The sequence below is a fragment of the Carettochelys insculpta genome, chromosome 14, assembly GCF_033958435.1.
Source record: "Carettochelys insculpta isolate YL-2023 chromosome 14, ASM3395843v1, whole genome shotgun sequence".
Classification (NCBI taxonomy): Eukaryota; Metazoa; Chordata; order Testudines; family Carettochelyidae; genus Carettochelys; species Carettochelys insculpta.
In genome coordinates this window covers 12,900,653-12,926,877 of record NC_134150.1, presented here as the reverse complement: position 1 = coordinate 12,926,877, position 26,225 = coordinate 12,900,653, and the positions used below count along the sequence as shown (strand labels likewise).

At 39.7% G+C, this 26,225-nt stretch overlaps 1 protein-coding gene across 4 annotated transcripts in view; it reads left to right on the top strand.

Annotated features, from left to right (window-relative positions):
- The window catches only part of RBL2 (RB transcriptional corepressor like 2), a 95,630-nt gene that overhangs the window by 37,058 nt on the left and 32,347 nt on the right, over nucleotides 1–26,225 (top strand). For all 4 annotated transcript variants that reach the window (XM_075008471.1, XM_075008472.1, XM_075008470.1 and 1 more), the window contains exons 5-8: nucleotides 17,838–17,966; nucleotides 18,767–18,927; nucleotides 19,043–19,107; nucleotides 24,502–24,691. In XM_075008471.1, coding sequence (XP_074864572.1) covers nucleotides 17,838–17,966; nucleotides 18,767–18,927; nucleotides 19,043–19,107; nucleotides 24,502–24,691 — 545 coding nt within the window. The remainder of the gene's footprint in view (nucleotides 1–17,837; nucleotides 17,967–18,766; nucleotides 18,928–19,042; nucleotides 19,108–24,501; nucleotides 24,692–26,225) is intronic.

Sequence of the window (26,225 nt, the reverse complement as noted above, 5' to 3'; positions counted from 1 at the left end):
GCCCTCTTTTCCATGGAAAAACACTGGCTCACAGTGGTGTTCAGTGCCAGGTATTATGGTCACATGTCTTTTTAGCACCAACTACCTTCAAGACCTACTAGACAGGCAAAGCTGTTTACAAGTTGTTAATTTGATCACTCGGTCCTTAGGGTTCTTGGCTGTCATCAGCACATTTAAAACTACAAACAGGCTTACATTGAATACTTGTAACTTCACATACAAGATTGATACATGCACTAAGATAGAGTATACAGATCCAACAGATAGTAATATTGAAATTGGTAGGTTACATGAGGTACTTTGTCCAAAGCATCTCTGAGTTATGCATGTTTATATTCATAAGACAGTTTTCATGAAAGTTGGCAATAGTGACAATCACAATGACTATCTTGTGGAAGAGAGGGAGTCACTTGTAATTTGTTTGATATTCAACTAATTGAGATGTACACATGGCCATAGCCATTACGATGAGCCCATTTTATAAAATTAATGTTCATTAAATCAGTTTTCATGTCATAAAGAACACTGGCATCATTGAATAGGTCAAGCATCAGCAACCTTCCTGAGATGGAGTACCAAAATTTAACCTTTTGACCTTTATCTCCAGTCCGAGTGCCGGTGATACTTTTTAAAGTCACTAATAGTGCTATTTACAACAGCTTCATTAATAAATAAAGATGCAGAGCTTTACTGTTTAGGTCAGCTGGACTTTTGTTAATCTACAGCTGGCACGGCTTTGAGGAAGCTCCCAGCTGCACAGGGGAGGAGAAGTGAGGCTGAGTTCCCACCTCGTGTGCCAATGAAAATTTGCTTGTATGCCACTCCTGGTGGGGGTTGCCACCCTGGAATAGGTTGCTCAGGAGGCAGGTACCACTTAAGAGAGCTGAAAGCTTTATCATGTACATTTTGATATCTGCCAGAGGGACAGTTTAGCAGGGATAAAAATAGGATGCAGAAACTGTTGTGGTTCTTTCAACTAAGCTTATTTTAGTGTGACTGTGAATCTTTTAATAGCTACACATGAAGTTGTAGCTTCCAATTTCAATTTGATAAGGACAGTAAAGGCACCCTTAGTCATTTACTTTGCTCAAGCATAATGAACGCTGGGTGATTGGTTCTTGCTTTTAGAACCATCTGAGTTTTCTTTGTCTCAGTCTATGTCTACAATAGACAGTCATTGACTACCAATTGTGTCGCTAAAATTGATTTATCTGCGGTCAACTTCCATGTCTGTCCATACGGTGGAAGGTCTACGGGGGAGTGCAGGGGCCAACATCAACCTCTGGGAGTATGGTTTTGAGCATGAGTGAAATGAAACCCTGTAAGATTGACCCTGAGTAGGTTGATCTTCCACTGTAGGGTGGCTCTAGCCTCAGACACTGCAAAAAGAAACAACAATGAGAATATGGTTTAGCTAGGCCACAGTTTTATTTAGGAGACATCTAGAATTATTCAGCAATAACTTGTCCAGTGCAGATCATCCTTTGCAATCTATTCTATGTGGTAGAAGGCTGCTGTCAATCCCCATCTGTCTGTTCCACTCATTGCAGAGCTGACACCAGTCCTACAACATCTGCCTGGTACCAGCACCATTTTGGGTCCCTCCACCCACAGTTGCTGGAATCTTTCATGCAAGGTTTATGGTAGGGGATTTTTTTCCTTGCATTACCTGACATTTGTTTACACATTTCTTTTTCTAATATGCTCCTTTTCCTTTTCTTTCTTTCTCCTGATTTTAGTCATTTTTCTAATCTGATTTATCCGGCAATTACCCATGCTTTCAATAAGTGAATTTTGTAATCTAACCTACTCCTCCATGGGTTGCTAAGAACCAAAAAAAAATCCAAAACACACCCAACAAACCTCTCTCCAAAGCAGTCTGACAGTGGGATAGAAAAAATTCTTTCCAAGCACAAAAAGGTAACTACAGGTTTCAGCTCCCTAAACTGGTACTCTCTGGTCCAGCAGCATCCATGGTCTGTCTGGGAACCAGGGCCATGGCAGCCACAGAAGGCTAGGAGCTGGAGCTGCAGGGATCACAGTGGCTGGGGACTGCAGTGTTCAGGGCCCTCCCCGGTCCAGTAAATTCCCTTGTTCAGGACTGATCAGGTCCTGATGGCGCTGGATCAGGGAGGTCCAACCTGTAGCACAATTCCTGGTGTTGAGCTGGTATTTTCAGTGGTGAGTAGCCCAGCTTGGTATGGCGAATAAAAGAGATTGGTGTGGATAAAAATTAACTTAAAAATAAAAAAAAAAGTTGTAGTTTAAATTAAAATGCATTTTTTAAAAATACACCTTTTAAAATTGAATTTAAGGTAGACTATACTGTAGTCCTATATTTACTATAATCTGTCACTAAATACAAACCATTGACATTTGAGGAGGGCTTCCTCATGCAAGATTAGTAAAAAAGGAGGCTTTTTACATTTAGGTAGAATCAGAGGGATAATATCTCTGACTCTGGAGGTGAACTCAAGTATACCAGTGTTGTACTGCATTAACTATAAAGTTACATTTTATTATTTACAGTAGAATAAACACAGTTTAAATTTTTCTGAATGTCAGTACTTACCATTTCTGTTGTGCAGAAATGAACTTGTCTTAATTATGTTTGGCTTTAGTTTACATGGTAGGTGCAAACAGAACTTTTTTTCATTTGGATTAGTTCAGTCAAGAACTGAGAAAACAGGAAAGCTTGTTTTCCTGTTCCAGTCTGTGAACAAAAACCATGCAGAAGAGGATGAGCGACCTGAATGACGTGGGGCCATGTTTTCAAAAGCGTACAAGCAAGGTTATTTGATTTTTTTTGAATGAGGACTAGGTATTTAGCCTGCTTAGACACTTACTGAAATCCCACTAGGTACCTGTCTTCATTTTTAGCTACCTAAATACCTTTAAAAATCTGTCTGGGGTGACCAGAATCAGTCAGTTAATTACCTACTACTGTTGAATAAATCAATTTGAAAGTAAAACCTGTTTTGATAGGTTTTTTCCTTATGTATTCAAAATAATTTGATAGTTATGTACAAAAAAAATGTATAGGTATAAAGTGTATTCTCCTGGGTAGCGAAAAGCACCAAATTTAGTATAAAGGTCATAGGCAGGTTTCAGATCAGCAAGTTTTTATGTTTATGCTAACGTACAAAATTGTACCTTTCAAATCAATATTTAGTTCCATGATTTTTGCTTTGTCTTTTAAAATATTAAAATTGTTGCTTTAAATTAATGTGGGTCCAGTACAGGTGTCATATAAGCTACTAGCTATATCTACGCTGCTCCTCCCTTTCAGAAGGGGTATGCAAATACAGCCAATCGAAAATGCAAATAAGGCATGGATTTGAATATCTTGTGCCTCATTTGCATACTCCCACGGGATGTCGCTTCCATAATGGCTGTTTTCGAAAGCCAAAACAACCATGTAGACAGGCTTCATTCGAAGGGAAGCCCCACTTTTGAAAGCTCCCTTCTTCCTGAAGAAAATTAGGAAGGAGAGTGCTTTCAAAAGCAAGGTTTCCTTTCCTTTCAAATGAATCCTGTCTACACGGCTGTTTTAGCTTTCAAAAACAGCTCTTCCGGAACCGTGATCCTGCGATAGTATGCAAAATGAGTCGTGAAATATTTAAATCTTTGCCTCATTTGCAATTCCAGTTGGCGGCATTTGCATGCCCATTCCTAAAGCAGTGTAGACACAGCTACTGTATACTACAAAGAAAGCGTTCAAAATTTTATAAACCTAAAACATAGAATTAGTAAATTCTGATATGAAAGTGGGGCGGCAGAGATTACTAGATTAAATTGACAGTCACTAAAGACTCTTGTTTTGAAAGTTGCTTATTTTGTTTTGAGGGTTGACTGTTATCCTTATCATGGCAACCGCATTGATGACAAGTTGGGGCTTGTCTGTGCAGCATGCCTCCCAGACTGAAGATCAATGTGTGCAACTTAATTTTCAAGTGCAGAAAATACAGCATATTTGCTTGTTTAAAACCCTTTTAGTCTGGAGCAAAGTAAGTCAGTGACCAGTTTCATTTACTGTGTAAGATTAATACTAAAATATTTTAATCTAACATTGTCGCTGTCTTTAACTTTTTATCTTGCTTGTTGGAGAATCACTCTTTAAACTATTTCACTTGGTTTGTTTTCAGTTAAAATGGAAATAGAGCTTTGTTTTTCTGCATGCATTGAGCAGAGTGTAACTTGGTTTTGCTATTTGATTTGGGAGCAAGAAATTAGTAGACCACTGTTTGAAATGCTCTGGAATGGGGAAATATGGTTTGGAATAATCTTTTGCTTCCATTAAAATTAGATTTCTTTTTGACTGTGATCCTGTCAGTGATTTTTGTTTTACTAAAAATAGGCTTTCATTTTAGTGCTGTGGCACAGCACCTAACTAATGAAAAAATAAACACAGTATCATTTCTAGGGCTTGTCGTCTTCTAACATTTAACTGCTTGCAAGTAGATCTGTAGAGAGCGTAAAACTTAAATAAAAATATAACATTGAGGATATACAGAATTGTAAGAGTTTTGGTTTGATTAATTTATTTTAATTAGCTTCTTGATTTTTCTGTCAAAGGAAACATCCTAATTTACATGTATTTGCTTTTATATACCTTTCATAATAAAAAATATAGTTTGCATAACTTTGAATAGCGATGACTGGCAGGGAAGACACTTAACTTAGAGGAACACCTATTCTGAACTCTTTCATTTTAATAAAATAAATGAAGTAGCTGATTAATTATTTAAGAACATAGTGATTGATTTTAAGTTCCATTCTCTTCTAGCAGCTAAAGAGCAATATGTTAACAACACCAAGAAATCAAAATATGATTCTGAACAAATACACCAAACATTTTACCTTTTTGGTATGAGCGAAAGCTGTATGCTTATCTATATATCATACTGACACCCCTAAGACTATGATTGCTTAAAATAAAGAATTGGATTTCTTTTATTTATGTCCCATTTTTAGAGCCTTTAGAGGTCAGGGCGCTCAAAATTTTCTGTGTAACTATAATGGCTGACAACCTTTCAGTGATTATCTAAGATTTTCTTCCAGGAGCTGGAGTTTTAATAAAAGCATGCAAGACTTGTTATTAGATTGAGAGATTTGGCAACAGTGTGTTTTAACAACTGTCAGGTGCGTACACCTATACGCGCCCAACAAACAAAAATTCAGAAAACAAGTGAATGCCTTATACACACAGAGAACCATTTTAGAGTGTGTGCATTTGTAAATGGCTTTTCTCCCTAAAGCAGCAGTTCCCAGACTTTTTCTGTTCATGGAACACTTGGATGTCCGTCATGGTGCTCTCTGCAGAGCACTCTCTTTTTTTTACATCATCATATTAACTATGAGTATAACATTACTTATGGAAAAAATTTCATAATAATATTAATAAAATTATTGTACCGAAACACAACTCAGCAAATAGTAATGAAACCAGACAGTAACAAAACAAATACAGCAGGGGCAACAGATAAAACATAAAATAAATCAGCATACTTACTTTGTAAATTTAAGCTATTAACAGACAGAGATGGTGACTTAATGAAGTAAGTACTTGTTGCCTCTTAACAAGCAGCAGTATTAAAAAAGAAATTGATTATTGTATAGTCATTTCGAGAAAACTGCAAAATCGAGAAAATTCCATCTCAAAACTTTTTATTTTCCCCTGAGAATGGGAAAGAGATCGCCAGTACTCAATTTCAATGGTGGGACACTTTGCCATAGCTCACAGAACACCAGTGTTCTGCTGGAACATAGTTTGGGAACTGCTGTGCTACAGGAATACAACTTGAAATGGAAGCTAGAGATTTAGAATATCTACTGCCTTTCTGATTTGCTTTAGCAATAGAAGAAAGCTAGAAGCTGAAAATATTGTAAAGAAAATATTGCAAAACATAAGAGAGAAACACAAAACTGAAACTCCAGAACAAAAATTGTTTCCTATGCAGATGACATTGCAATAACATTCATAATCCTTTTCTTCACTATCTGTTGTTCTGTGAATTAAACCACATTAGCTAGGCCTTGGATTATAAAATAAATTTTTAACAGTTGTCGTCAGTACTGATGAACTAAAAAACATAAGGGAAGTTCAAAATGTCCTGTCATTTCTGATGTGCCAGTATAGAGTTTGGGTACCTATTTCTATAGTGTATGAAATTAAACTCTCATATTTCTTTTTCGTCCTGTACGCTGTAGAGTTTTCTTTGGAAAGTTAGGTAGAATACTACTGGATTCTGGAGGGTCTTTTTAAGCCCTCAAGATTTTTTAGTTTGTCAGAAGAAGGGAAGGTACTGGACTTCTAAATTTGAGGGAATATTATTAGACCGATAACAACAGTTTCATCTTGGAATAAAGGAAACCAGATTTCCCACTGGATTCACTTAAGGAGAATGTTCAGTTTAAATTTTGTGCTCTCTTATAAAGTGAGAGTAAGGTGATAACTTCCATTATTAGGACTTGATGAAAATAATTGTTTTTTAGAGTGATTTACAGAATATACAGAAACTCCATTTACTTTTACTATGGAATTACAGAGAGCAGTATTGTGCATTTTGAGAGATGCAGCATGGTACTTGAACCCTGGCTGACAGGAGTGCATAGTAGGAACTTTTGCACCCTGCCAGTCATGGGCTGTTCCAGGATCTGGAGATATCCCTGATATAACTTAGGTGGCTAAGAGGGCCCCAAATAACAGCTGCCTCCCCAGTACACCATACGGACCTCAGTGCTGCCCAGAAATCACCCACTCCTGCCTCCACTACATTTGACAGGATTTCAGAGGAGGTCCTGGCTGCATCATCCCTGAATCAAAAGAATCCTACCCTGGTTCATTTGGTGCCTTTAAAGGTCCCTTTTTGCTACTCTGTCCCTTGTATGCTTTATAAAGGAGTCAGTGATGAGGATCTCAACCATCAGCGCTTAAATAATTTAGAAAGCAGTTAAAAGTGTAAAAGCATAAAATATTCCAAATAACTTCTTGAGAATGGGGAATGTATTACCATGATGAATATAAGAAACACCAAGACACTGAAATTTAGTTATGTAACAGTTTTGTTATTCCACATGAAATACTGTAACATAAACCTTCCTAATTTAGCCAATTTAAGTTTTGCATGCTTGGTAAAAAGAGATTAGAAGCATATTAGAGTAAACTCTTTTATATCCATCATTCTGTAATCTGGAACTCTCAAATAACTGGCATTTTAACCTTAAGTAAATCCTAATTGTTTTCTGTCAGTATAGTATACTGAAAGTAAATGCAAATAAATACAGTATAGGTTTACAGCGTACACTGCTGTTGTTGATAAAGTTCTCTGCATACATTTTTGTTTATTTTTTTAATATCTAATCTTGTTTTTCTGTAATGTTCTGTATTGCTAGGTATACCTCTTGTTATCCAGGATGTTTGCATATCTGGCGATCTCCTGGTCCCAAAACTGCTAGATATGAGTGTACTGTACATTTTGAAAAAAAATAAAAAACCCTATAATCTGAAAAATTATTAACAAGGCAGAAACTTCTCCTGTTTACAGCCTGACTTCAGAAGAAGAAGAAGAAAGGGATGAGAGAGAAGTGTATCCTAGGAGTAGTGCCATTACCTGCAACTTGATGGAATTTCAATAAATATTATGTTGATTTTGTTATACTACTGCAAGTCCTGCTTGGTATAGAATTTATAGTTTTGTGTTCCCCAAAATACAGATTTATAAGCAAAAAAAAAAAATCCTTAGAAGATTTTTTTTTATAGTCTTAGGAATAGCAAAATAGCGAATGCCAAAACAAACTTAAAATGTTATTTTTGTTAAGGAAACATACTGTAATGAGAGCTAGAAAGTCAGAGCCTTCTCTTACTTATAGGCTCCAAGTCAGCAAAACATTTATTTATTTGTTTAACTTAAAGCACATGAGTAATCCTATCCCTGTTCAGTAACGCAGTTAAGTATATTCAGTGACATTCATTTGCTTCATTAAATTGGGGCCTGAATACCTGGGTATGCTGAATACCATGGTCAATGGAAATAAATATTAGGCTTTTTTAAAAAATGAGAGTGCAGATATACAAGGCTAAATAATTGTCGTTCATATTTTCCATAAGTGCATTTGCCTCTCCTCTCCTGAAATGCAGGAAGGTATGAAATTAAAGGATGGGGTTCTTGAGTCTTAGTATTTTGAAGAATAAAGAACTTGTGAATCTCAAGTGTTGCTGGAGTAGTATGGCAAGAGTCTCTAATTGATTCTTTATGTGTGATGCTAATGTTGGGTATTCTATAGAAAATACATTATTTTACGGCTTGTGCTTTGTCATTTGACACTTTGAAATTTTGTGGTGTCTGTTTAAAACATGCAGAAAGAGGAGATGATAGCATTAGAAAATAATACCACTAGAGAGAGATTCAAGTAGAAATGAAAGTGATTCTGGAAACCAAGAATACTCATTACCATACAGTCAAGGATATTGACTTTTTTAAACCACAATTATGGGGACACCATCAACTTAAAAATCACACTTCTGATTATATACCATTGATACTAATACTACTGAAACCAAAGATTAGACTATTCATTTTTTTAAGTTTACTTTGTGGTTGACAGCATTTTGTGTACTGCTTTGACTATTTCCGTTTGTAGATACAAGTTTGGTGAGGTAATAAGTTTTAAAGGACCAACTGCTTTTGGTGGGAGACAAGTTTGTCTCTTTCATTAATAGATATTGGTCAAATAAAAGATGTTACCTCTTCTATCTTGTGTCTCTACAATCCTAAGACTGACATGGCTATACCAATGTGTCCATTTATAATTAGTTTAATCTGTGTGCTTCTTTCATGTAGCAACAGGGGAAGAAAATCTTTATCATCAGATTTCCTAGTATCTTTAAAAAAATCTTCAAATAATTGCATTACTGCTGAAACTACTTTTAAATCAGCATATTAAATTTATGACATTTCAAGTTGGCCACGTTCCTGTAAGCATCTCAAAATATTTCTGTGTGAGCAATTATGTATCTCAGTTTTGCAGGTGAGAAACAGAAGCTGTGAGAACTTAAATGCCATGTCCTTTAGTAGTCTATGACAAATCAAGAAATAGACCGTAAGTTTTGACATTTGTTCTCATCCTTTGGCATAAGAACAATAGCTTGGCCATAATGGATGAAACAGCTGGCCATCTAGCCCTGTATCCTGTCTCCCAGAAGGGACAATGCTAGCTAGTTCAAAAGGACTGAATAGAACTGGGCAATTATTAAGTGATCCATCCCCTGTTCAATTCAATCAGGCAGGGAGAAGCTCAGGAACACCTAGAGGATAGGGTTGTATCGCTGACCATCTTGGCTAGTAGCCACTGAGGAACTTTTCCTGCATGAACTTGCTTATATCTTTTGTGAACCTACTTATATCAATGTACAATGGGAGAGCCTACTTACATTTCTGGCTTTCATAACATCCCGTCAATGAGTTCCACAAGTTACTGCACACTGCGTGAAGAAGTACTGTCTTATGTTTGCTTTCTCTTAATTGTATTTGTTATGCGAATGGGGTAAAGAATACTTCCTTCGTCCCTTCAGTCGCACCATTTACAGTATTTTAAACCAGAGTGGCTGAATTTAGTGACCCTCTGAGCTGTATATGACAATGTTCAGAAGTTCAAGTGGCTGGAAACAACTGTCAGGACTCGGGGCTTAAGCCCCATCACTGGTGAAGCCCCAAAATCCTCTTCCTCCTGGGCAGAAGCCTCTACCTCACCACCCTATGGCAATGCAGAGGTCCTGAGCTCACCCCTGTAGTCTGGTACTGGAGAATGAGGAGGGGCCTGCGTGAGACACATTTGAACTGGGAAAGAGCTCATGTGGGCCACCAGCCATGGTTTGGCCACTCTGTTATATATCTCTCATACCCCACCTTCGCCATTTTATTTTTCAAGATGAATAGTCAGTCTTTTCAGTCGCTCCTCATATGGAAGCTATTCCACTCCACGTGCAGTCATTTTCTGACCCTTTTCCAATTCTATTGTATTTTTTTAGAGGAGTGAGTAAGAACTGCATGTATTTAAGGCGTGGACGTGCAATATCTTTATACAGCTGTCTAATGATTCTTACTATCTTGCTAGCTATCCCTTTCCTAATGGTTCATAACTTTGAATTAGATTTTTTAACTGCTGAACATTAAGCAACTTTTCAAAGAGCTATCCACAATGACTCCAAGATCTCTTTAGCCGTGTCTACACGAGCCGGCTACTTCGAAGTAGCCGTGCCAACTTCAAAATAGCGCCCGCCACGTCTACACAAGGCGACCGCTATTTCGAAGTTGAAATCGACGTAAGGCGGCAAGACGTTGAAGTCACTATCCCCAACAGGTGATGGGAATAGCACCCTACTTCGACACTGAACGTCGAAGTAGGGCATGTGTAGATGATCCGCGTCCCGCAACATTGAGATAGCGGGGTCTGCCATGGTGGCCATGAGCTGAGGGGTTGAGAGACGCTCTCTCCAGCCCCTGCGGGGCTCTATGGTCACCGTGTACAGTAGCCCTTAGCCCAGGGCTTCTGGCTGCTGCTGCTGCAGCTGGGGATCCATGCTGCATGCACAGGGTCTGCAACCAGTTGTCTCTGTGGATCTTGTGTTGTTTAGTGCAAGTGTGTCTGGGAGGGGCCCTTTAAGGGAGCGGCTTGCTGTTGCCCGGGAAGTGCTAGTCCGTCCTGTGACCCTGTCTGCAGCTGTTCCTGGCACCCTTATTTCGATGTGGGCCACTTTGGCATGTAGATGCTCCCCTGCAGCGCCTACTTCGATGTAGTGCTGCCCAATGTCGACACTGAATGTCGACGGCACCAGCCCTGGAGGACTTGTAGACGCTATTCATTGAAATAGCTTGTTTCGATGTCGCTACATCGAAATAAGCTATTTCGATGTAGCATACACGTGTAGACATAGCTTTTGAGTGGTAACAACTAATTTAAATCCAATCATATTGTATGTATGGTTGGGAGTATCTTTTCCAATGTGCATACTTCATTTATCAACATTAAATCTTATCTGCCATTTTGTTGCCCAGTTGAGTGAGATCCCTCTGTGACACTTTTCAGTCTGCTTTGGACTTCGATGTCTTGCATAGTTTTCTATCATCTGCAAACTTTGCCACCTCACCATTTACCTTTTTTTTGTACCGTGTGAATATTTTGAACAGAACTGGTGCCACTAGAGGTCCCTGGGGAAATCACACCATTTACTTGTCTCCTCTATAAAAGTTGACCATTTATTCCTAGCTTTTCTATCCTGTCTTTTAGCTACTTACTGATGATGCGTGAGATGATCTTCCTTCTTACCCATGACAGTTTACTTTGTATAAGAACCTTTTGTGAAGGAGCTTGTCAGAAGGGTTTCCAAATATCCAAGGTAGAGGGTGGGGGGTGGGGGGGGGTGTGTGTAAAAAAAATATGCCTATGTCCATGTGTTTGACCACTCCTCAAAGAATTCAGACAGACAGGGAAGGTATGATTCCCCATTGCAAAGTCCATGTTGGCTATTTTCCAGCAAATCATATTCCCCTACGTGTCTGGTAATTCTGATATCTGAGACTTGATTGGAAGTAGAACTGACTTTAAAATTTCTAGGGTAAGAACTTGAACTACCAGCTAGTCTTCCTTATAGCAAGCAGCAGCCCCAACATGCCCTTACCTCACATTCCTTCCTAGGTAATTGTGCCCCAGCATTTATCTCTTTCTTACTTGAATGCAGACCTTCAGCGGTGATCGTAGATGTATTATATACTTCATCTTCCCAGACAGGGGATATGACAGCATCAAATTGTTTTCCATTTTTCCCCAGAGTGTGGAGATCTTTTTAGCAGGTCCTACTTTCCCTTTCTTCCTCAGCTCACCTTTTCTTTCACCCTAGTCACGCCATATCACTAGCCCATCCAGCGAGAATAGGAAAAGGAGACAGGGGAAGCATATGCAATGAGGAGTTTTCTGTTGAGTAACGTACAAGGATAGTCAGGTATCGGAGGGGTAGCCGTGTTAGTCTGGATCTGTAACAGCAACGAAGGGTCCTGTGGCACCTTATAGACTAACAGAAAAGTTTTGAGCATGAGCTTTCATGAGCACAGACTCCCTTCATCAGATGCTGGTCTTGGAAATCTGCAGAGCCAGGTATAAATAAGCCAGAGCAAGGATGGGGATAACAAGGTTAGCTCAGTCAGCAAGGGTGAGGCTGACTACCAGCAGTTGATCTGGAGGCGTGAATACCAAGGGAGGGGAAGCTGCTTTTGTATTTAGCCAGCCATTCACAGTCTTTGTTTAAGCCTGAGCTGAGGGCATCAAATTTGCAGGTGAATTGTAGCTCAGAAATTTCTCTTTGGAGTCTGGCCCTGAAATTTCTTTGCTGTAGGATAGCTACTTTTAAGTCTGCTACTGCGTGGCCTGGGAGATTGAAGTGCTCTTCTACGGGTTTTTGTATATTGCCATTTCCGATATCCGATTTGTGTGCGTTTATTCTTTTACGTAGAGACTGTCCAGTTTGTCAATGTATACAGCAGGGGTTATTGCTGGCACATGATGGCATAAATTATATTGGTAGATGTACAGCTGAATGAACCCACGATGGTGTGGCTGATCTGGTTACGTCCTGTAATGGTGCTGCTGGTGTAGATATGTGGGCAGAGCTGGCAACGAGGTTTGTTGCATGGATGGGTCCCTGAGTTAGAGTGACTGTGGTGCGGTGTATAGTTGCTGGTTAGGATTTGCTTCAGGTTGACAGGTTGTCTGTGGGCAAGGACTGGTCTGCCTCCCAACCTGAAGCAAATCCTAACCAGCAACTATACGCCGCACCACAGTCACTCTAACTCAGGGACCCATCCATGCAGCAAACCTCGTTGCCAGCTCTGCCCACATATCTACACCAGCAGCACCATTACAGGACCTAACCAGATCAGCCACACCATCGTGGGTTCATTCAGGTGTATATCTACCAATATAATTTATGCCATCATGTGCCAGCAATGCCCCCTGCTGTATACATCAGACAAACTGGACAGTTTCTATGTAAAAGAATAAACGCACACAAATCAGACATCAGAAATGGTAATATACAAAAACCCATAGAAGAGCACTTCAATCTCCCAGGCCACGCAGTAGCAGACTTAAAAGTAGCTATCCTACAGCAAAGAAATTTCAGGACGAGACTCCAAAGAGAAATTTTTGAGCTACAATTCATCTGCAAATTCGACACCCTCAGCTCAGGCTTAAACAAAGACTGTGAATGGCTGGCTAAATACAAAAGCAGCTTCCCCTTCCTTGGTGTTCACACCTCCAGATCAACTGCTGGTAGTCAGCCTCACCCTTGCTGACTGAGCTAACCTTGTTATCCCCACCCTTGCTCTGGCTTATTTATACCTGGCCCTGCAGATTTCCAAGACCAGCATCTGATGAAGTGAGTCTGTGCTCACGAAAGCTCACACTCAAAACTTTCCTGTTAGTCTATAAGGTGCCACAGGACCCTTCGTTGCTGTGCAAGGATAGACATGCTCCTCCAGGGTAACCAGAGCCTGGTCTATACGAGGGGAGAAAATTGGTAAGATACACAACTCCAGCTAAGTGAATAGCATAGCTGGAGTCAGTGTACCTTACACTGATTTTTTGGACTGTCCCCACAGTGGGTGCTTGACAAGAAAAACTCTCCCACTGACTTCCCTTACTCCTCCTGACTGCCTGCGCTCTTGAACTATGAGGCATATCTGGGTCATTGGAGACATCAGCATTTAATTTAGTAGGTTCTTACTAGACCTGTTAAATCAAACCTGGAATGTCTATCTCTGGAGTGTTGATCCTCCAGTAAATGTAGGCAAGCCCTGAGATTGTGAGCTGTCTCATCACTACCTGCCCTTAGCATAAAGCAATCTTGTGCTTACAGTGGGTCAGCTTCTTGCAACCAACAGCCTCTTCACTGATTTCCAAGTCTTCACAGACCTCACTGCCTCTGTGCAGGCTTCTGTTAAGTATACATGAACTTGCTAGTCCTCAGAGTGCTCACTGTAGTGTCGACAACTTAACTACAGGATGTTCTGAGAAATACCAAGTAAGCTGTCTCCAGAGAAACAGTCTGTATGCCGTTTACTGGAGCAATTCATGATTGTTATTCTCGAACTGAAATATATAGTGAAAGCAATAAGAATTTTTTTTAAATAAAAATTAATTTGAGAGAGAGCAAGAGACTAGTGAAAACAGACCACTCAGTTTTAAGTATGCTGGCTCCAAGTTGGCTTCAGACTGTTTATTTGAAATCATAGAATCATAGAAGAGTAGGACTGGAAGGGCCCTTGAGAGGCCATCGAGTCCAGCCCCCTGCCCTCATGGCAGGACCAAGCACTTTCTAGACCATCCTGAAAGCCATCTATCTAACCAAATGCAAATGTGTAACTGCCATTATGTTTGGCTTACAGTGCTTACCCTGTGTATGAACCTAGGTAGATGTGAATGCACATCCTTTAGTAAGGCAAAAGCAGTTTTCATCTCTGCTGACGAATAACACCTTAATGTGCTCTGTAAGGTATAGAGGTATATACACATACTTTTCCTGTAGTCAGTCCATACATTTTGCAAGACTATCAATGAACAGATTGATCCTGGCTTTCATTTCAGATATTGCACAACAGTCTCCATAGACAAAGACTATGATAGCAAAGTGTTCAGCTAGTGAGTTTGTCAGGCCTGAAGGGGATTGCTGTTACAGAACAATGAACTTGTTGCCAGTTGGAGGAGTTCTTAGGGTTGTAGGTGGGATAGACGACAGTTTTAAGGCTACCTGATTTTAGAGTTAATGCTGGTTTTGTACTCTGACAGAAAGTTAAGAAACCTCCAGAACATGTGGAAAAAAAAAGGAAAAGACATGTAGCTGGCTCCTCTTTTCCCTACTTCCTTGTCTGCCGGTCCACTACTGAAAATGTCGAGGTTTAAAATCACATCTGCCATGAAAACTGCAGCTCTCATTGAAGAGCTGTGGTGATGAAATGATTATCTTTCAACAGCTATAAAACCTAGTGGCAGTGGTGGGGAGTAGAGAGGAGTTAATGCAGAATTTAAATAACATGGTAATGTAGTAGTGAGCTAGTACAAGCAAATACATCTTGGAAAGAAGAGTTTGAATTACGTGTACACATGCATCTGATGAAGTGAGTCTGTGCTCACGAAAGCTCATGCTCAAAACTTTTCTGTCAGTAAAACCTTTTACTTGGTGCACAGCTGTTTTGTATTCGGCATACGTTCTTTTCTCACCATACTCAGTGAAACATCTCAGAGCATAACAATCAAAAAGAAAATGTAATTAGCTTGTATTTAAGTTAGAGAGATCAATACTGAACATATTAAAATGCCATTGTATAGGTTGTGGTATGTTCTCATTTGGACTACTGTGTTCAGTTTCAGTCATCCCACCTAAGAAAGTTTATTGCAGAGAAAATCAGCAAGCTGATTGGAGTCATAGGCTATGTCTGCACTGCAGGATGAAGTTGAATTTAAGGCACTTAGCCCAATTTTACAATGTCATAGTCTTCACTGTAAATACCATTAGGTCGTTTTTAGGTAGCACTAAGGTGAATATAACACCATGAGAAGTGATTTGACATAGTGTCAAATTTGAATTTAAAAGTTCAGATTAAGGCTAGTGTGGAAACATTATTAACCTCCAGAGGTCCCATATATATCCCGCAATGCTCCATAATTGTCTGCTCTGGCCACTTCCAGCAAGCTGCTCTCCAGGTGCTCAGGAATTAGGAAACAGGAAGCCTGCAAAGTTAAATTCGGCACCAGGAAGCCCGTGGTGGCTAGCCTGTTGGCTCGTGCTTGTAAGAGAGGCTGAGAAGCTTTTTTCTTTCTTTGCTATCAGCACAGTGAGCATATCTGTCCATTAAAGATAAACCCAACACGGAGTTCATGGTTCTGTAAGATGAGCCCTTGGATTTTTTTTTTCCAGCACTGATGCTAGCCCCTGCCCCATTGCACCACATGGCAGCTAGACTGTGGCACTCATGCTTGTATGAGAGGCCAAAAAACTTCTTTTCTGTGCTTTACAGTTACAGAGGGGAAGTCCCTCCACCCCCGATGCCATGCAATTGGGATATTTCCTGTGCTTGACCCAATAAAAGGACATGCTTTCTGTTCAGTGTGGAGTTCTGCCAGACAGCACCATGTCCTCCTGGTTTGCACATGGTGAGGGCTCCAAGGGTGGCAAAGATTTTTGAGTGCTTGCTGGGGTGGGGTGTCTCCCCCCTACAGTTAAGATTTTGGGGGGCTCGCTGCTGCTGAGGGAAGTCTCCTTCTAGAGGCAAAGATTTTTGGGAGCTTGCCATCCTCGCCTTTGCAGCACTGAAGGGACCATTCCAACTGGCCCTTCAAACGACCCCACACCCCACGACACCTAGAATGTGATGGGGGGGGCTGGTCCCCCTCCCCCAGCCTGAACAACACTGAAGGGACCATGTCAACTGGCCCTTCAACCTAAGACCCCACACCCACTTCAGGCGATGAGGTAGCTCCATTACCCATGTTGTGCACCTCTTTGTAGTGAAGTGGGAGGCCAAAAATCCTGCATTGAAAATGTCTTTTTTTCCTAACCATTCTGATCCTCCTCTTTCTGCAGACTTTGCATTGTTCCTGTATTATTTCCAGAGATTATATTTCTGGAATCAAGGGGAAGAGGGGCAGTGGCTTGAGGGCCAGTTGAGAACAGTTAGACACCTGCTGCTTTTTGTAAAATCGTTTGATAATTCAGTTGTAAAAGCATGTGATGTTAGTTAATTTGCCAATCTTTGTTTATGCTTTCTTCACGATCTTCATTTCTTTCATGCCATACTGTGGTTTCAAGGGGGGAAAAGGTAACTGAGGGACCATTTGACATGGCAGAGTCATTTGCCTGGTCCAAGAGCACGTACATACTGTGATTCCCTACTTTTCCTTCTGGAAAAATGGCCATTTGCTTCCAATGGGAGGGGAATGAGGGCAATGCAATGCCATGCAATGCGGGAAGATGAAATCACGTACACATAACCACTTGTGAGGCATTTTTCACCCCCCATACAGGGCTGAGGGAACTGTGGGGTAAGTTCCCACAATGCACTGCTGCAACAGTTGATATTTGGGGATAGAATGTGGCAGCAATAAGTTGACTTTGTGGGGAGGCCAGGATAGTCAAATTCAAATGTATAAAACCCAGGGTTAAAAAAACCAATTTTAATAAATTGAAATGTATGTCTTATCTCATAGTGTAGATGTAACCATAAATAGACTTCCATAAGATGGGCATGAATATTGTTATTGTTAGGGCTCCTCACTTTGGAAGAGATAAATAAAAAACATACATAAAAGCGGAGATTATTAGGAAAGACTCTCCCCAGTGTGCATTGTCTGTCTCTTCTAACATACTCTGTGCTTCCTCAGTGTGGGTGAGAGAGCCTATCAGCAGCTATTCCTCCTGCTTGGCCGAATTCAGTAGTGATGTTCTCTGATCATATTGAGTGCTTTTTGCTCTGCTTCACTGCCACAAATGAGAACATCCAGTCTTTTCTGTCAACATTTTGTTGGTTTGATTTTCAAAAGTTAATGTTGTAATATATTATGAAACAACAGTAAAGTTAGCACTATTCCTAAACACCCCCAGTTTCGCCGTTCATTCCTTTTCCTGTCCGATATTTATGATAGTCACTGAAGAGAGAGATTTTCAGATATGATTCTGTACTATTATTATTATTTCTTATTATTTAAACAAATCTGAAGAGTGAATTGATTTCAGAATTCTGAAGCTGATATTGTAATTAATCCTATGTATATTTCTAATGACATAGGAAATTTTCCCATGATCAGTGATGACTTAGTCAATTCCTATCATCTCTTGCTATGTGCTTTGGACCTAGTGTATGGAAATGCTCTACAATGTCCTAATCGTAAGGAGCTTCTGAATCCTAACTTTAAAGGTATGTAGAAAAATAGTTTTTCTTCAATCCAAGACAATGAAAACTGCTAAAATTAAATCATTTTTGAGATTGTGTAGAATAGAGACTAAATAATATTCTCTTGAGCCGTGAAAGGAACTAAACAGCTTGAAGCTATTAAGTCTTTGCTCTAACTGCCAATACAGGTTAGATTTCCATTATACAGTGTATTCTGAAATAGACAACTGGAATTCATTAATGGTTCATAGAGAAGCCAGAAGTATCTTTTACAAAGAAAACACCATTGAGGAAGGCTAGCAAATCAGCCAGTGCTTTCTTGTTAAAGATGATAGCAAATGACAAGATATAAATTGACATGATAAACATGCAAATGATTAAATAGCAAGATATTTCCATTGAGTCAGTAATATATTTTTTCAGACCTCTGCTTTCTCTTTGCAATATAGTGGATATATGGCTTGTTTGCCTCTAACGTTTTCCTACATTTAGCTTAGTTTAAACATTGGTAAGGATGGGAGCCTTTTCTTAAGTACCACTTTTTTGGCTATATTTTACTAATTCTGTCAGCTCGTTTGATCAGTTTTCTGTTAGAAACTAAACAGTTTTACATGGTTGTTGCTACTTTTCTCTGTCAAAGATTAAATATGTTTACAAATGGTATTTGATGGTAATGTCTAATTAAGTTGATGTTTTCAGATTCATCAATGCTTTTCAAGGTGGCTTGTAATTTTTAGTCTTGCATTATGTTAATTCTTTATATAGGTGTATTTAGTTACCAGGACAGGAATTTATATAACTGAATATTTCTCTTTAAATTATAGGGCTTCCTGAAGACTTTCACAGTAAGGATTATAAACCATCCTCCGATCCTCCCTGCATCATTGAAAAACTCTGCTCTTTACACGATGGTTTGGTTTTGGATGCCAAAGGCATAAAGGAACATTTTTGGAAGCCATATATTAGGAAACTTTTTGACAAGAAGGTTTGTCTACAAGAAATCTTTTAAGTCTATTAGAGTGGGAAGAAATCTGCTGTAGTGGCTGGTTTAAAATGGCATGGTACTGAAATATTTGCATTTGTACTAAATTTTCTTACAGATTTTAAAAGGCAAAGAAGAAAATCTGACTGGATTTTTAGACCCTGGTAACTTTGGTGACAGCTTGTGAGTGTTTGTCTTTTCAAATTTCAGAACAAAAGCAATTGTACTGACAAAATGTTTTTATGTTTTGTACCTTTAATTGGCTTATGTATTACCACTCCATTTAATATTGAACTGTTTGGAGTCCTGAATTCTATGCATTCTTAGGTTTTGGGGTTAGGCTATCTCAGTTTCAGGCATATTCGGGGCTCATATTTGTTGAAAGATAATTTATTTGCTGGGCTCCATTATTTTAATATCCCTTCTAGCTTTGTAGAAATCAGAGTATCAAAAAGAGAGAGAGAGAGAGATTTTATTTTTGTTGTCTAATAGACAGTGTGTCGAACCACAAGCATTTATTTTCATATTGAGAACATGAATTAGAATATATGGAGGAGTAAATTCTTGATGAAAAGTCTTGTAAGACAAATTTTTTTCATTGGTCTGAAAGTGTTTGGGAGTGGAGGAGATTTATTTTAAACAGGTATAACATTTGTTCTAATGAATGTGCTGAATGAAAGTCTTTGAGGTAGAATCTATTTCTGTTATTTTTTAAAAGGCCATTGGCAAGCTAGGTAGTATTCAAACTGTGAAATGCATTGGACAATAAAAGTGCCATATGTTGAAAAGCATGAAGTTCATTTCCCTCAGATCTTCGTAAAATGATTGCCGATATCTGGGGTACTTATCTTTTCCATTCAGTGGTGCACGTATGGCCATGCCTCCTGGCAATTGCCACAGACCAGTGTAAAGGTAGTGTTAGAGCAAAAGTTCTGTCTTAGTACTGTCCCCATTCTCTCCAGCTGAAGAGCTTATGTTTATCTAGAAGTCCCCTCTAGGCTTAATTGGGAAGTGGTTCTGGGTCCAGAGATACATGGGACAGTGAAATGCCATTTGAAGAACGGCACATGCATGCAAGCATATTATTTCCAAATACACAAAGAGTTGTTTTCTAAAGTTTAGGCACATGGTTTCAAAATCATTTGTGAGTAAAGGGTCACATCATTATATAAGGGGAAAAGACTATAAAGGGGGTCTCTCACAAGAGTATTGAGGATTAGAGTGTTTAATTTTAGTGTTTTTTTGTGAGAGAAAAGATGTACATAAGTTAGAAATTTCATACTCTTCCTTTAAGAAAAGATAACGTGTATCATGGAATTACAGAATCCTAGGGCTGGAAGGAACTTCAGAAGGTCATCGAGTCCAGCTCCGTTCCTAAAAGCCGGGTCAACGCTAACTGAGTCATCCCAGACAGAACTTTGTCAAGCTGGGACTTAGAACCCTTTAGGGATGGATATTCCACCATCTCTCTAGATAACACATTCCAGTGGTTCACCACTCTCCTGGTGAAATAGTTTTTCCTAATATCCAACCTACAACTCCCACACTGTAACTTTAGACCATTGCTCCTTGTTCTGCCATCTGTCACCACTGGGAATCACCCTATCCTCTTTAGAGCCCTCCTTCAGGAAGTTGAAGGCTGCTATCATATTGCCCCTCACTCTTCTGTAAACTGAATAAGCCCAAATCCCTCAGCCTCTGCTCATAGGTCATGTGCTCCAGCCCACTAATCATTTTTGTTGCCCTTCACTGGACCTGCTCCCACATCCTTTCTATAGTTGGGGGCCCGGAACTGAATGGAGTACTCTAGTTGTGGCCTCCCTAGTGTCAAATAGAAAGGAATAATAACTTCTCTAGATCTGCTGCAAAAGTTCCTCGTAATGCACCCCAGCATGCCATTAGCCTTCTTGGCTACAAGGGCACACTGTTGACTCATACCCAGCTTCTCATCCATTGTAATCCCCAGGTCCTTTTCTGCTTCACTGCTATTTAGGCAGTCAGTCCTCAGCCTGTAAGAATGCTTGGAATTCTTCCATCCCAACTACAGGACTCTGCATGTGTCATTTTTGAACCTCATCAGATTGCTTTTGGCCCAATCCTCCAATTTATCTAGGTCATTCCGAACCTTACCCCTACTCTCCAACATATCTGCCTGTCCCTTTAGCTTAATGTCATCCACATATTTACTGAGGGTGCAATCCATCCCCTCATCCAGGTCATTAATGAAGATATTGAACAATACATGCCTTAGAACTGATCCATGGGGCACTCCACTTGAAACCGACCACCAACCAGATATTGAGCCATTTATCATTACCCATTGGGCCCGACCATCTAGCCGGCTGTCTGTCCACCTTACAGTCCATGTAACCAATTCATACTTCCTTAACTTGTGTGCAAGAATATTGTGGAAGACTATCAAAAGCTTTGGTAAAGTCAAGATATATCATATCCATTGCTTCTCCATGTCCACAGAGCTAGTTACCTCATCATAGAAGCTAATCAGATTAGTCAGGTATGACTTGCCCTTGGTGAATCCATGTTCACTACTCTAGATCACTTTCCCCTCTTCCAAGTGCTTCAGCATAGATTCCTTGAGGATCTCCTCCATAATTTTTCCAGGGACTGAGGTGAGGCTGACCAGTCTATAGTTCCTTAAATGATCCTTCTTTCCCTTTTTAAAGATGGGCTCTTTTTTTGCCTTTTTCCAGTCATCCTGGACCTTTCCCGATCTCCCGATCTTTACAAAGATAATGGCCAAAGACGCTGCAATGACATTTGCCAATTCCCTCAGTACCATTGGATGGTACTGTAGACTTACGTATGTCTAGCTTTTCTAAATAGCTCTTAACCTGCTCTTTCCCCACCAGCGCCTGCCCACGGCCTTTGCATAGTGTATTGCCTACTGCAGTAGTCTATGAGCTGACATAGTGTGTGATGACTAAGGCATAAAAAAGCACTGATTACTTCAGCTTTACCCACATCATCTGTCACCAGATTACCTCCCTCATCCAGTAACAGCCCCACACTCTCCCTGATCACTCTTCTATTGTTAACACGCCTATAGAAACCCTTCTCTTTACTCTTCACATTCTTTGCTAGCTTCAGTTCCAATTGTGCTTTCACCTTCCTAATTACTCCCCTGCATTCACCAGCAGCATATATTTATACTTCTCCTTAGTCAAAAGTTTCTGCTGCTTAAATTTAAACTCACCAAGGAGTTCCCTGGTAAGCTAAGCTCATATCCTACCATAGTTGCTTTTCTTACTGTGCAGAGGGATGGTTTGTTCCTGTGTCTTCCATAATGCTTCTTTAAAATACTGCCAGCTCTCCTGAACTCCTTCCCCTTCATATTAGCATCCCAAGGGATCTTGCCCATCAGTTCTTGCAGGGAGTTGAAGTCTGCTCTTCTGAAATCAAGGATCTGTATTTTACTGCTCACCTGTCATCCTTTTGTCAGGATCTTGAAATCCACCATCTCATGATCGCTACAGTCCAGGTTACCACCCACTTCTGTTTCTCCTTCTAATTCTTCCCTGTTTGCGAGGAGCATGTCAAGCTCTGCATGGCCCCCAGTCAATTCCTTCAGCACTTGTACCAGGAAGTTATCCCCTACATTCTTCAAAAACTTCCAGTATGAGTTACTAACCTATTTGTGTTACTTATAAAATGTGTTTTCCACGTACTTTTAGGTATACAGGAAAAATGTTTTAGAGTCTATTTTATGGAGCAAAACCATTCCTTGATGCTGCCACCAAAGAAAAATCTAATACACTTAAAAGATGGAAGGTGAGACATTCACAGGGAGCTAAATATTCAGATTACCTGTGTTCTTTTTAAAGTTTCACTCAGAAGAAAAGCAGTTTTACACCAGAATATTGTGGTTCTAATGATCTTCTTGCTTACAAAAAAAAAGTCTCTTCTTAGCTTGAGTTAGTTAATGTGAAGTAAAATCCTAGTGAAGACAAAGAACTTTATAGTTTTTCACACATGGTAAAATTTGTATTAATAGCTAGAACCCTATCATTTTTAACTTAACCTGCTAACTTGTGTGAGAATTACAAACATCCCTGTCTTCACTAGGCTTTTACTTCATGTTAGCTAACTTAACACACTTTTTTCTTAGAGAAGACAAAGCTAATGAAAGAATGCTCCTATGGTTCTGTTTTCTTGGTGTAGTTAGAAACCTTGCCCCTTTTCAAGAAAGAGCCAAACCCTTCTTCGGTGCAAAGAGGGGAAGGAGTGTGTGGAAAGTAGGAATTTGTGGAAATTGAGCCTGTCTTGCACCACATACCTGTATGAGCTACCATCTCTTTTTCAGACCGTGGGATATGTGGATACGTGTGTGCTTCTCTGAAGTGGGCACATGTGCTGATAATTTCCTACACAGCTGGATCATCTGCATTTCATTTAATTACAGCAGAAAAGGAGAAGGGTTCAGGATAAAGGTGTTTTTTCCCCATCTTTAGGCATGGGTTACATCCCACCACAGTTTAGAGCAATTCAGGTTATTCTCTTCTGCTCAGCTGCAGTGAGCCTCCAGGGACTGCTGTGGCAGTAGGGGTCAGTGGAATGCAGCAGCACTCTAGCCATGCCTCTGTATCATTCATCAGATATTACAAGGTGAGGTGACGTGAGCTCTTCAGTATCCAAAGATTTTCCTTACACTCAAGGAATCATTAGGTCGGCTGTTAGTACAATTTGTAAGTAGCTCTGAGGTGCTTGTTTTGTTATGAGGGACAGCTTATTGATAAGTATACTCTCTGTCCTAAAATATTCATTTAGACTTTTCATATTGCCCACTCCCAGTTTATTTTTTAATTCTTATTTGTCTTATAGGCTTCTGCAAACTCATATTTTTTAATTCTTATTTGTCTTATAGGCTTCTGCAAACTCATATTTATATAATAGTATCCTGAAAGTATATGTATCTAAATTTTAGTAAACAGCCTTTTTCATTTGCAGGGGGAACCTGCTGAAACTTGTATAATATCCTTCAGCACTTTTGAAAATGATTTATTGGTGGCACATGTGTCTTCAATCCTAGAATTGCTTCCTGATTTATGTTAGAACATAAGAACAGCCATACTGGATCAGACCAAAGGTCCATCTAGCCCAGTGTTCCAACAGTGGCCAACGTCAGATGCCCCAGAGGGAGCAAACAGTACAGTTAATCATCAAGTGATCCCTCTTCTATCATCCATATCAAGTCTCTAACAGAGGCCAGGGACATCATTCCTATCCACCCTGGCTAATAAGTATTGAAGTTTAGTTAGAAGTTGTATATAATTAGGAGGAACTCCCAGACGTAGAGATTTGTCAGTTACGGAGAGCTAGAGGAGCTAAGTGGTATGTCTTTTGCCAGATTGGATAGGAAGGACAGGTATATGCTTTTGCTGTTATCGTACTTGTGATACTATGGATCAAGACACAGATCTCAAGTATTAATTTAGGATTAAAGAAACTTAAGTAAATGTCCAACCATGCAAATGGCAGATAAATATATACAGTATATAAGTAAAGCAGCAACCCCATAGTTGTTGCAAGTGTAGATACAGCTTTCATTTTCTTCTGTAGCAAAGCCATCAACAAGGCCTATGAGGAGTATGTTTTGTCAGTTGGAAATCTGGATGAGCGGATATTTCTGGGAGAGGATGCAGATGAGGAGATTGGAACCCTGAGAAGGTGCCTGAACCCATCAACTTCAGGGATGGAAACAGCTGAAAGAGTGCAAGTGAAGTATAATCTCCAGCAGCACTTTGACAGAGTGAGTATGACATGGTGTGTGGGTATTGAGCTGAAATGCTCGTGAGAGTTGGATGCTAACGATAGAAGAGACTGTCTTAGGGTTCAAAGTCTGATTTGAAGAGATGGTAGAACTTTATTTCAGTAGTGAAGACAACTGATAGGAAAATGTTTTTAAGCCTACAGTGGCTTTTTTGTTTTTAATAATCTCTGCTCCTCTGTAGTTGAGCTGTTTCCTTCTTAGACCTTAACTCTGGTTTTAGGCTTTTTTTGTCCCTCCACCCACCACCCAACAAATAGTGTATGATTCCTTTCAAACTTCAGTTATTTGCAGAAGTGACTCCCAAACATTAGACTCTAGTCACTCAGTGTCAGTTCTTGGCTCAGGTTGCACCTACCTGTCATGCAGCTTTCTTTTTTCTAGTGGAATAAGAGAGATAAACAATGCAAACAGAAGGCTTTGGCCCCAGTTCTGTGGCCCACACCATTGATGTTAGTGTGGATCTTCCCAATTGAAATAAATGTACACCTTCTCATTCCCATTCTCAGTAGCCATATGTGGATGCGTATTGTCTTGTACTTGTCATATTCTGCACAGGGTATATATGAGCATCATGGCTGACTTCACAAAATATGCAGTGCTGTTTGACAGTGAGCAATCCTCAGAAAAGTATGAGAGTCTTTAAGGGAAGAGCTGGAAAGTCTTTTACATGGTTTTGTCAGAGTAATTATTTCAGAAGAGAGAGATATCTATCCTGCTGTACAGAAGGTAAGGCACTGTTAGCTTGGGACCCAAAAAAATAAAATATACTTCCAGTGTCTATGGATAGGTTATTGGCCTACATTCTAATATTATATATATTTCCCTTCTCTCTTGTCGATAGTGATAAAGGACACACATTAAGCTTTTCAAAATGAAACTAAAGAGAGAGGTGTCTAAATCCCTTCGATGGCTTTAAACATCTCAACTACAGTATATTCATAGTAATTGTTGAGATATTAGACTGTGTGCATATATTACACAAAGATGACACAGTTTGTTAAATTGTCAGTTAATAAAGGCACCTCAGTCCTTGTGATTCTTACATTACATCCCCATGAACAAACTTTTCAGTCAGTCACTTTTTCTGTACAGTCTGCTGAGTTTAGAACGTGTTCAACTGCAAATTAAATAGTACCTTTTTTAAATGTTTTACTAATTTATAAACTTGCTGCGTCTCATTTTAGTAGTACTTAACCACAGCAGTACTGTGTTAGAACTTTTTCTTCTTCAAGCGCTTGCTCGTGTTGGTTCCATTCTAGGTGTGTGCACACCCACATGTGCACTCATTAGAGGTTTTTGCCTTAGCGCTATCCATAGAATTAGCTGTAGCGACTCCTTGAGTGCTGTGTTCATGCACTGTTGTATTAGGTGCTACCAGCCCTAAGCCCTCTCCGTTCCTACTTACCATCTGTGACAGTTGATCAGAGCACTTCACCTTGCAAAAGAAGAGCCCCCTGGCAGCACAGGAGAAAAGGGCTTTGGGCAAAGGACCTGGTGCTTCACAGTGACAGTG